Source organism: Lipotes vexillifer, unplaced genomic scaffold (genome assembly GCF_000442215.2).
Source record: "Lipotes vexillifer unplaced genomic scaffold, Lipotes_vexillifer_v1.1 scaffold621, whole genome shotgun sequence".
Classification (NCBI taxonomy): domain Eukaryota; kingdom Metazoa; phylum Chordata; class Mammalia; order Artiodactyla; family Lipotidae; genus Lipotes; species Lipotes vexillifer.
The window spans coordinates 2023850-2035538 of record NW_006792411.1 but is presented as its reverse complement, the minus strand read 5'-3'; the positions used below and the strand labels follow the sequence as shown (position 1 = coordinate 2035538).

The window sequence follows — 11689 nt, the reverse complement described above, 5'->3', positions numbered from 1 at the left end:
AAAAAAAAAAAAAAAAAAAAAAAAAAAGATAAAAATATTAAGGCTAGAATCAAGAAATCTGTTCAGGGAAGGATGATGAGTGAATATATATTTTTTTAAACAAAAAAGAAGAGGTCTCATTTTTATCTTTATTTTTTCATTTCAGATAACTTCGCAAAATAATTCCTTCTTTACTCTCATGGTTAAGGTATGTATTTATTGTAGGAAATTAACTACAAGAGGTATTTAAGCATCCTATAAAGGCCTGAGTGTTTCACAATTCAAGGCAAAAACAGCAGAGCTAAATACATTTAGGAGAGAAGAGATCTCTGGGAAGCTAAGTGGCCAGGAAAGGAAGTGTAAGGATTTGCAAGCTGGACACTCAGAGAAAACATCAGAAAGAATTGAGAGAGAATGGGCAAGTGGAGACAAGAAACCAGAATGTTCACTGAATAGTGTGTTTACTAACCTGCCTTCTACATTAATGACTGCGGTAGGGTAGTGAGGCAGGAAAAGCTAAGTAAAGCTAATTAGGTCAAGAGCATGAAAATGGTATGGCTGGAACCAGTAGGTCACGGAGGAAAGTTGTGCAGAGAGCGGCGAAGGTGGTTGGAAGGCAAACTATGCAGGCCTTGACCACCAAGTTAGAAAGTGGGACAGAATCTGCAGACTAGTCATTCTTATCTTTTGTGGCTCATGGGACCTTTGGTGACCCTGACAAGCTGTGCTGACAATACGTTACATACAGCATTCCAAGCGGCACATACCCATTAAAATCAGGGACCTTGGGTTTAAGAAAAAGCCCTGCTGTAGCCCACGGAGAGCTACTCAAAGTTTCTGGGGCAAGCAGGATGTGTTTCAGGAAGTGCTATGTCAGGAAGATAAACAGGGTGGTGGTTTGCAGATACCTTGAGTGTAGAGGCAGGCAGACGTGATGAGGAGCCACTGCAGTAATTCAGAGCCGCAGTGACTGGGTCAGATAGTAGGGTCCCCGACAGAGGAACAGAGTAGACAGGCAGACACAAGTGACATAAGTGGCTCAACTGTATTCAAGGAAGAGGAGAAAGAAGCAATCGAATGGGTTCTAGGTGACAGGGAAAACTGTGACAGGCTTTGTAACCATAAAACACCCTTACACTGTTTTAACTTTTCACAAGTATGTCTCAGTTCCAACCTCTCAACAGATCATAAACCCCTTCAGAGTCCACAGCCTCCTCTGAAATCCCCACTCAGTACTATGTACCTCGTGACACTCAAATATTTTTGGAATGCATAGAAAAACAGCTTCCTCAGGGCAGAGGCCTAATTACCAATAGTCTATTCCTCTCCGGTCCAGACTTTGTAATAAAATAGAATGCCTGCCCTTTTAGGACTGCGGTAAACCATATAGGCTTATCTAAACATATCACCATGATGCGGTTAACCAACTAACTTACAGAACACTGGTCTGAAGCCATTCCAAGGAGATTCCACACAAGCATCACACCCCCAAAGCTGCAGGAAAATGGGACATCGGAAAAACAGCAACCTTGATGTGATAGTTCCATAAGCATCTCAGGAATCGAGGCTCTAGAGGCAGCCAACGTTGGCAGGGGGCAGAGATGGCGTGAACATAATTCTTCGAAGTATTGGGTAAGATTTCCAGCCAATAAACATAATGTGCTATAACTCAGCCTATCAACAGATGAAAGAAAATCATGGCAATTAAAATGTTTAGAGTAGCAAAGGACCGGCTTGCTGTTTAACCGTGTTGTTCAGGATCAATTCAATTTCATCTGTATAGAATTATTATTTGAAAGCTTTCATGACTGCTCCTCATTTTTCTCTGCTGAATACCATGCCTGGCTTACACCTCCTACTTTCCAAATCTGCCCTCTTAAAGAATCACATACAGAACTGAACACTTTTCCTTACCAGCTGAGGACAGGCCTAAATCTGGTTTCTGCACTCCTTTATCATCCCACAGTTGTGTAAAAGTTCAAAGTTCTAAAGGGAATTTAGCTCATTCTTTGAATTTTACCACCAAGAAAAGTGAAGTCCTGTCTTAAGAGTTCTGTTTATGGGCTTTCCTGGTGGTACAGTGGTTAAGAATCCGCCTGCCAATGCAGGGGACATGGGTTCAAGCCCTGGTCCGGGAAGATCCCACATGCCGCGGAGCAACTAAGCCCATGTGCCACAACTACTGAGCCTGCACTCTAGAGCCTGCAAGCCACAACTACTGAAGCCCGCGCGCCTAGAGCCCGTGTTCCGCAACAAGAGAAGCCACTGCAATGAGAAGCCCGTGCACCACAATGAAGAGTAGTCCCCACTCGCCACAACTAGAGAAAAGCCCATGCGCAGCAACGAAGCCAAAAATTAATAAATTAAAAAAAAATTTTTTTTTTAAAAAAGAGTTCTGTTTGCTCCAATGTTAGGATTAGATTAGATTAGATCTCCTGATGTGATAACTCCATAGGACTAGAGGTACAGTACTACCACAATCACTACCTCAAACATGGAATCAATGTGACATGATGCTCATAACTAGGGCTGCCTGGCTGTGCTCTATTTTCTGTCATTCTGCTTTTAAAGGAACAACCGTTAACATAAGGGTTTCAAGCAGTCCTAGTTTGTGCTGTGGACCAGAGTGCAAACATTAGGAATTCATCATTCAGGTTACAGACACATGAAACTGAAAAGAATGGGCAAATGACACCAGATCCACACACACAGTGTTATTCACCGTGGGCCCCATTTACTTATGGTGAGAGATGGAAATGAGGCTCAGAGAAGGTAAGTGAAAGGCAATGCTAGAATGAAGATCTCACTCTGAGAGGCCTGAGGTTCTCAGCTTTAAACCCCAATCAATACCACCACCTAACATTCACTATAGTTAAGAGGAAGGACATAAAACAGAACTTGATGGGGAAAAAGGTGGGGGAGGTTTTATATATATATATATATATATATATATATATATAAAAAAGATTTTTTAAAAAAAAATCTATATAAAAGGGAATTAAAACCCCTTTAGGCAGACAGAACTCTAAGGGAAAAAAAACAGCTGCCTACCTATCAGGCTGGCAAAAGTCCAGGCTGTGAGGAAATAGAAATTCATATACATTGTTGGTAGAAATGCAAAAACGGTACAATCCCTATAGAAGGGCATGTAGTAATACCCGGAAAAAGTATTTATACCTTTAACACAGAGATTCTATTTTCAAGGACTCTAATCTAAAGAAAACTGGTAAAAATACAAAATGTCATACGCACAGGATGACACTGTGGCTTTATCAGTAATAACAAAAGACTGGAAATAATGCAAAAGGATATCAATGGCTATAAAAAGAATTAAGGAAGATCTCTATACACTGATAGGATATATTGTTCAGTGAAAAAGAGCAAGGTACAGAATAGCATACGTAATATGATATTTCTTCTGTAACAGCTGTGTGTGTCAGGGAAGGATGGATACACACACACACACACACACACACAAAATGTATTTGCTTATCTCTGCACAATGAAACACTGGAAGGATATAGACTTCTATGAATATATCTTACTTAAAATTTTGACTCTGGAAATGTTTTACATATTCCAAAAAATGTAGCCAAAAAAAAAGAAAAAATTACTATAAATTGAACACAAAATAAATCATCTTAACCTAACTGTATAACAAATTGATAACCACCAGAGGAAATAATTTCAAGTAACCACAGAAAACAGCATGTTGTTCTTTATTTGTTCTAAGAACAAATAAAGCAGCAAAGAAATCCTAAACTGCATTCAATCACCTTATAGTTAGTAGTTACATTGGTGTAATTTTGAAACTATTTTATATATATTATATGATAATATAATTAAGTAATTAAGTTACTGTCTTTAGGAGCCAAGATTTTCAGCATATGTGAATGATATTCAAGTATAAAACTGGAGAAGTCATATAAAAATCCTGTAATGTTAAATCTGAATTAGAAATACTGACATGAACCCGTGATTTTTTTTTTTTCTTTTTAAAAATCCATACTTCCTGGCTTTGTCCACTGTAAAGGCTTAGAAGCAACAACACCCCAACAGAAATGAATGCACCTAGCAATCAGATCATGGTTTATAAATACCACTTCCACTGAAAGAAAAACAGGGCCAACTGGGCTTGAGGATTGACTAGTGAACCAGGGAATCCTTTCAGTGGGAAATTTATTAGAGGAACAGCTGATTCCAAGTCAAGAAACATACAAGAGAGGTCTGGGACACCTTGATGTTGCCAGAAAGAAAATTATCAAAGACTAATATCAAAGGGACATAGAAGCCAGTCTAGACAGGTGCCCACAGGGCCAAAGAAAGAACAACTGAACATAAAAAGGATAATAAACATTTAATTGATTAAAATTGAAAAGGAAAGAAAGGAAAACCTCATTGAATACCCCAGAAGTAACTTGGGCACCAAGTTACTCACTTTGAAAACTAAAAGAGGGACTTCCCTGGTGGCACAGTAGTTAAGAGTCCGCCTGCCAATGCAGGGGACACAGGTTCAAGCCCTGGTCTGGGAAGATCCCACATGCCGCAGAGCAAGTAAGCCCGTGCACCACAACTACTGAGCCCAAGTGCCACAACTACTGAAGCTCACATGCCCTAGGGCCCATGCTCTGCAACAAGAGAAGACACCGCAACGAAGAGTAGCCCCTGCTCGCCGCAACTAGAGAAAGCCCACATGAAGCAACAAAGATCCAACGCAGCCAAAATAAATAAAGTAAAAAAGAAAGAGGGCTTCCCTGGTGGCGCAGTGGTTGAGAGTCTGCCTGCTGATGCAGGGGACACGGGTTCGTGTCCCGGTCCGGGAAGATCCCACATGCCGTGGAGCGGCTGGGCCCGTGAGCCATGGCCGCTGAGCCTGCATGTCCGGAGCCTGTGCTCCGCAACGGGAGAGACCACAACAGTGAGAGGGCCGCATACCACAAAAAAAAAAAAAAAGAAAGAAGGAAAAGAAAATTAAAAGAAAAAAATTGTGTATCCCACCTTTCTTATATGATCTACATTTCAAGGTTAGTAAATAACTCTAGTTGATAAGGAAAAGTTCATTCTTTAAAAAATATTTATTTATTTATTTATTTATTTATTGCTGTGTTGGGTCTTTGTTGCTATGTGCAGGCTTTCTCTAGTTGTGGCGAGCAGGGGCTTCTCTTCATTGTGGTGTGCGGGTTTCTCACTGTGATGGCTTCTCTTGTTGCAGAGCACGGGCTCTAGGCACGTGGGCTTCAGTACTTGCGGCACACGGGCTCAGTAGTTGTGGCACGCAGGCTCTAGAGCACAGGTTCAGTAGTTGTGGCGCAAGGGCTTAGCTGCTCTGTGGCATGTGGGATCTTCCCGGACCAGGGATGGAACCCATGTCCCTTGCATTGGCAGGAGAATTCTTAACCACTGCACCACCAGGGAAGTCCAGGAAAAGTTCATTTTTATAGAAATATTTCACCTAATCAAATATGGAAGTAATAACAAAAACTAGAAAATCACCATTTTTGCAATTTCTACTGCAATGCTTCACTCAAGCTAAGATCATCAATGGATACAATCACTGGATAAAGGTTGACAGAGACCTTTACACCTGGAGGGACCAGAACCCACTGATCACCTTGGCATCTCTAACGACCAGACAGCCAGACATCACGCCTCTCCTGATATAAGGCAATATGAAGTTCATAGAACCACTTAAGTACCCTTGCCAAAAAAGCTGAACCTGAATCTAGTCAAACATTTAGCGCTAACCTCCAGTTAACATAATAATGGAGACAGAAGAACAAATGAAATGACAGGTTTTCTGACTCTTGGCCAGTGAATAAATCATTCCACTACACCACTCCTTACTTCCCTGATCCTCAGAAGCAAATGAAACTTGCAATTTTGAGACCAATTTTCAAAAAGCATCTGTCTCTCTCTGTCCAAATCATTCACAGATGCCCTTCATCTAAAATCTGTCAGCCACTTAAAGTTGCTAAATCTCAAAATACCAAGCACAAATAGTCATGTTCCTGATCTGTGTCCGAAAGACCACATGCAAACATAATTTATTTAACTGGCTGGGTAAGAATACAATTTAAAAGAATCTTATGGATAAATCCTTTGCTAAAAGTGAATGGCCTAAGTTCCAAATCTATTTCTGCAATTCAGATTGTGTTTGCTTTCAGCAGTCTGCCCTTGCCAAGTGTTAAAATGAGGAAAAGTCCAGGCAAATTCTAGCTGACCGATTGACAACATTGATGTGAAAGGTCAAGGGCATAGTCACCTCAATGACTGAGCACTGGCGAGCAGGTCTTCTTACTCAAGGCCAATGATGCTTGAGGTACCAGATGGTTTCATTTTTCAACTGCGGTCCAAAGAGAGGGTTGAGTTGGGCCAGAATTGCAATCAGCCAACTAAAAAAATAATGGGGGAGGAAGGACAACAGAAAGTGGTGAAATCATGTTGGAACGGGACCATTTTAAATTAGGATGAGAAAAGTGCTTTAGCAGAATTTAAATCTATTGTTCAGACCAAACCTTCAACACACTTAAAGTTCATAAAGCACATTGTGCTAATGGAAGCATGGCTTGTAAGAAAAGCCTTCACAGAACACACCCTCCCTTCATTTGATACATTATTGACAAAGCAGTGAGGCTTCATCATAGTATGTCTCTGTCTTTTCTCTCATTTTCTTAATTCCCTTTCCAAGTAGTCAAGATTTCCTGAATTCATATGATATCGTCACCTCAGAGTGTTTTTGCCTAACCTCAGTTTATCATCATCACAACTTCTGGGCTCAGGAAAAATCAGTTTACTTTACTTTATCCATTCTCCAAATGCTAAGACCCACAACCAAAAGGACACATCCATTTTTACTGGTATAGCCAAGGTTAAATTTCAGCCCACTGTCTCCCAATTAGACTATATCACTTGAGCACCCCTTCTCTCATCACCATCACCACTAAAACGTGTTACGTATCTTTTGGGCAGTAGTGGAGCTGAACCAAATGGGCATCTAAATCCCCCTGTTTACTTCAGATCTAAGTAACAAGGTATTCCTCTGTATCACAGACCGATTATGGAGGAAGTATGATGGTGTTACATATTTACCTCAGGGTCGGAAGTGCAAAACAGCACATAGCCAAAACTGTCTTTAAAGTTTTCTTCTACTGCTCACAAAGTTCTTAATAAATGGTTTTGTATCTGATATGGGAATTCATATACTCAGTGAAGTTTGAGAATCACTGAACAAAGACCAAAGCAAAGAACAAAAAGAAAGACAGTAAAAGTTTGCAAGTCATATATCTGATAAGGGGCTAATACCCAAAATATATAAAGAACTCGTACGACTCAACAGAAAGACAGCAAATAAACAGCTGGCTATTCAAACCATTCCATGTTTTACTTTATTAAACCAGTATTTAATGAGCACCTGCTAGGCTCCAGGCCCCAGCAATACAAAGGAGAAAATGAAATGCTACTGCCCTCACAAAGCTTACGGAATGTAATGTCAGGAAGGCAATAAAGTGAGGCGAAGGAATAGAGAATGATGGAGGTATACTCCTTTGAGGGGGTGGTCAGGAAGGCCTTTCCAAGAAGTTACCGCTTCAGGCGAGCACAGAATGAAGCAGAACACACAGTGCCTTTAATTCCTATTCAAAAGACGTAAGTTTTTATTTAAATTAGAATTGCTCTCGTCTGGGGGGAGGGGGTCTGGTAAACAGGCCCAGACTCCATCCACTACTGATCTTGGAGGATGGATTTTAGCATCATAATCTGATACCACCGTCCTCTCTGCATGGGATACAGAGAAACTGCTTTCTAAGGGAAAGGAGCTATCCTGCCTCAGCTATCCTGTAGTCTCCTTCTACAATTTTAGGACTTCAAATTCCCCTAGAAGAGGGGAACTAGCCAAACGCAACCACTGTCTGGCTGGATCTCTTTTCTTCCATTTGCTGTAATTTTTAGAACTCTTCCAATAAAAGGATCAAAAAGCTGATTCTGATCACCAGTGATCAGACTGCTGGAGAATCTACCAGCACCAGCAGCTTCACCTACAGAAACAATGTACTCGCCCTCCCCACCCCAGCCCAACAGAAGGTGGTTCTGTGACAGGAAATGTGACACCTGAGGACATCCAGCCAAGACAGCTACCTCAAGCTGACTCACTTTATAAACAAAAAATTCAGATGAGACTCTCTGATCTGTTCTTAGAACTACAATATTTGACGCAAACAAAATACCCATACTTGTAGTTGAGGTTTAACATCTACCTGAAAAAAAGAAAGAGGAGGGGAGCACAGGCAGACACACTGAAGAGCTGTGACTACAGTGAACAGTAATGGTGCAGAGCTGAGAGTCATGGAAAATTCCACACAGACCCAGGACTTTCCCGATCCCAGCAGGCAATGGAAGCAGACAGTACAAACAGTCGTGCGTCCTTTCAGGACAGACTGAAATACTGGCCAGTGCTTAGAAATGCTAAATAAAAAATACGTTAGAGCCTCGCCTCTGTCTCCTCTCGTTACCAAAAATGTATAATACTGAATAAAAACACCATCTCCCAGTACTTTGTATGATGTGGGATAGTGATGCTTCTGAATTCTGACTTCACTTTATAATCACCCAGGGAGCTTTAAAAAAAAAAAAAATGATGGTATACTTCACAAATGATCTTTCTTTTAATTCTCCCACAACATGGTTAAGGAAATTGAGGCAGAGAGAGGTGAAATGATTCGCCTGTGGTCACAACACTAATTAGGTGGTAGCAGCTCCTGAACCCAAAATCAGGTCAGACTAATGTTCTTACAAAAGTTACCTTCTGTACAGAAGTTACCTTCTGAAATATTTTAACTGACAACAGTTCAGAAAGCATCAATCAGTTTAGCTAAATCTAAACTGTCTGGGAGTTAAGGAAACAAAGAATCCATCTGCTAACTATAGATGAAGTCCATCATGAGCCTTTGGTACCTGAGGTAAAGAAGAAATATCCAGAAGCAAGAACGAAGTCCACTCTGCTTGCTCAGATCAGTATTCGGAAACTCTTTTGAATTTAATTTTACGTACTATTTTTAATGTTTCAAATCAAATAAAACATCTTACTTAAAACAACAACAACAACAACAAACCGAAGTTCAAGAAAATTCTTTGGGAAACAGCCCGGGTCGGTTCATTTGAAATTTCCTGGAGGAAATTCCCCCCTCTAACCAGATGAGCTCTTCGTCTGCCCTTCTGATTACTGCCTGACTTCAGATTTTTCTTTAAAGCTGATAAACAGTGGGGAGAACTGGAAGGAGAAAAAAAAAAAAAATCCACTCTGAATTGATGGAAGTGGGTGGAGAAAGAGATCATATTCCAATGAATCTATTATTTCACGTGTCCAAGAAAACAGAACTAAATGTACTCTTCGTATTTGCCCAAACTGTTCCACGTCTCCACAACCAGAAGTCCAGCCTAATAACTAACCTGAGCTTATTCAATATACCGAGGCAGCTATGGCAAGGTAACATCTTTCAGAGAACTGAAGAGCTGGAAGGCACCAGAGGTCAAGTTCATGGTCCTCATTTTAACAGCAAAGAAACTATGTCCTAGGGAGCTTAATACTCCCACAGCGAATCAGGGATAGAGCTGGAAAGGGAACCCAGGACTTCTGAGTCCCTGATACCAGGCTGCTTCCACGGGGTATTAAGGATGAAACAGATCAGGCAGCCTAGGAGTTCCTCTTTTATTCCACAATTATTTACCAATGCCATGCTCCATCCTCAGGCCCTAAGGATGCTCAGAGGAATCAGCTGAGGGGCCAACCCCCCACCCTGCCCCCAGGGGCTCATGAGCTTGTGAGAGACAAACCAAGGGTGGGGGCAGAGTATGCTCTGGAAGAGAGAGGCAGAGGGTACCTCACCTACAAACACTCCTGGCCACTTATCTTGAGCTCAGCTCTTGGTTATTAGAATTCTTCAAGCATAAAATACGTCCTCCCCACAGAAAAGGCTATATACCAAGCTCTCTCAAATCCTGCTTTGTTCTTTTGTTCCACATTCAGATAAGAGAACAGGGAATGGCGGCATGGTTACTTCCCAGTGATGCACAGGTCAAGCGGATAACTGCTCAGCTTCCCTGCTGGAATAGGGAAGTCTGGCTAGGACTTCTCTTCTGATCTTCTGTCCCTCCAGCGAGGGCCATGATAGGAGTAACCTCTATCACCTACTTAAGAAACAGCAGAGAAGTGACTTGCCCTGTCTCCACCGAGATGACCTCTGTCAAATATCCTTATCCCCATCCAATGACGCAAATTCTTCCAAGGCCAGCAGTGTTATTATACACTATTAGAAAATATGGGATTCAGTATTAGACAGGGTTGGATTTCAATTTTAACTACATCAAATATTAGTGGAGTGACTCCAGCAAGTGAGCTTACAACCCCGAGCCTCAGTTTCCCCTTTTGTAAAATGAAGATAATAATCCCTGCCTCAAGATATTAAAAATTAAAGGAGGGACCTCCCTGGTGGTCCAGCGGTTAAGACTCTGCACTCCCAATGCAGGGGGCCCGGGTTTGATCCCTGGTCAGGGAACTAGATCCCACATACTGCAACTAAGATCCCATATGCGGCAAGGAAGATCCCGCGTGCCACAACTAAGAGCTGGCACAGCCAAATAAATAAGTAAATATAAAAAAAAACAAAAAGGGCTTCCCTGGTGGCACAGTGGTTAAGAATCCGCCTGCCAATGCAGGGGACACGGGTTCGAGCCCTGGTCCAGTTAGATCCCACATGCCGCGGAGCAACTAAGCCTGTGCACCACAACTACTGAGGCTGTGTGCCACAACTACTGAAGCCTGTGCACCTAGAGCCCATGCTCTGCAACAAGAGAAGCCACCACAATGAGAAGCCCATGCACCACAACAAAGAGTAGCCCCACTCGCCACAACTAGAGAAAGCCCAGGCACAGCAACAAAGACCCAATGCAGCCAAAAATAAATAAATAAATTTATATTAAAAAAAAAAGAATTAAAGGAATAATATATGAAAGTGCTCCGTGTAGTAGCTGACAAACAGGTGTTCAATAATTACTACTTATTCCTTCTCTTTCTCTGTGAGACAGCTAAAAATGCATTCAAGCCACAGAATGAAATACAACCTATTTTACTTTACAAAGGAGTTTCTCATGCTGCACTGAGTCATGCTCATCTCCACCTCCTCTCCCGCCCCCACCTGCTCTGCAGTAGGCAGAATTCTAAGATGTTGCTCAAAATTCCCATCCCCTTGCGTACACACCCTGTATAAACAGGGGATGGTGGATATGTAGGGACAGTCACTGCCGTGATTAGATTATAAGATACAGCTGGCTTGACAGAGAAAGACAAATACTGTATATCACTTACATGTGGAATTTAAAAAATAAAACAAACTAGTGAATATAACAAAACAGAAACAGACTCACAGATATAGAGAACAAACTAGTGGTTACCAACGGGGAGAGGAAGGGAGGAGGGGCAATATAAGGGTAGGGAATTAAGAGATACAAACTATTATGTATAAAATTAGCTACAAGGATGTACTGTACAACACAGGGAATACAGCCAATATTTTATAATAACTATAAATGGAATATAACCTTTAAACATTGTGAATCACCATGTTGTACACCTGAAACTTACATAATATTATTCATCAACTATACCTCAAAAAAAAAAAGATACAGCTGGCTTTAAGGGAAATTTCCATCAACAGAT

The 11689-nt window shown here is 41.4% G+C and overlaps 1 protein-coding gene and 1 non-coding gene across 2 annotated transcripts in view; one reads left to right on the top strand and one right to left on the bottom strand.

Annotated features, from left to right (window-relative positions):
• Positions 1-11689, bottom strand: part of ATP6V0E1 (ATPase H+ transporting V0 subunit e1) — a 35967-nt gene that overhangs the window by 3231 nt on the left and 21047 nt on the right. Inside the window, exon 3 of the mRNA XM_007465541.1 lies at positions 6242-6371. Coding sequence (XP_007465603.1) covers positions 6278-6371 — 94 coding nt within the window. The 3' untranslated portion in view covers positions 6242-6277. The remainder of the gene's footprint in view (positions 1-6241; positions 6372-11689) is intronic.
• Positions 10457-10529, top strand: TRNAG-CCC (transfer RNA glycine (anticodon CCC)). Its single transcript has one exon. It is a non-coding gene; the product is annotated as a tRNA-Gly (tRNA).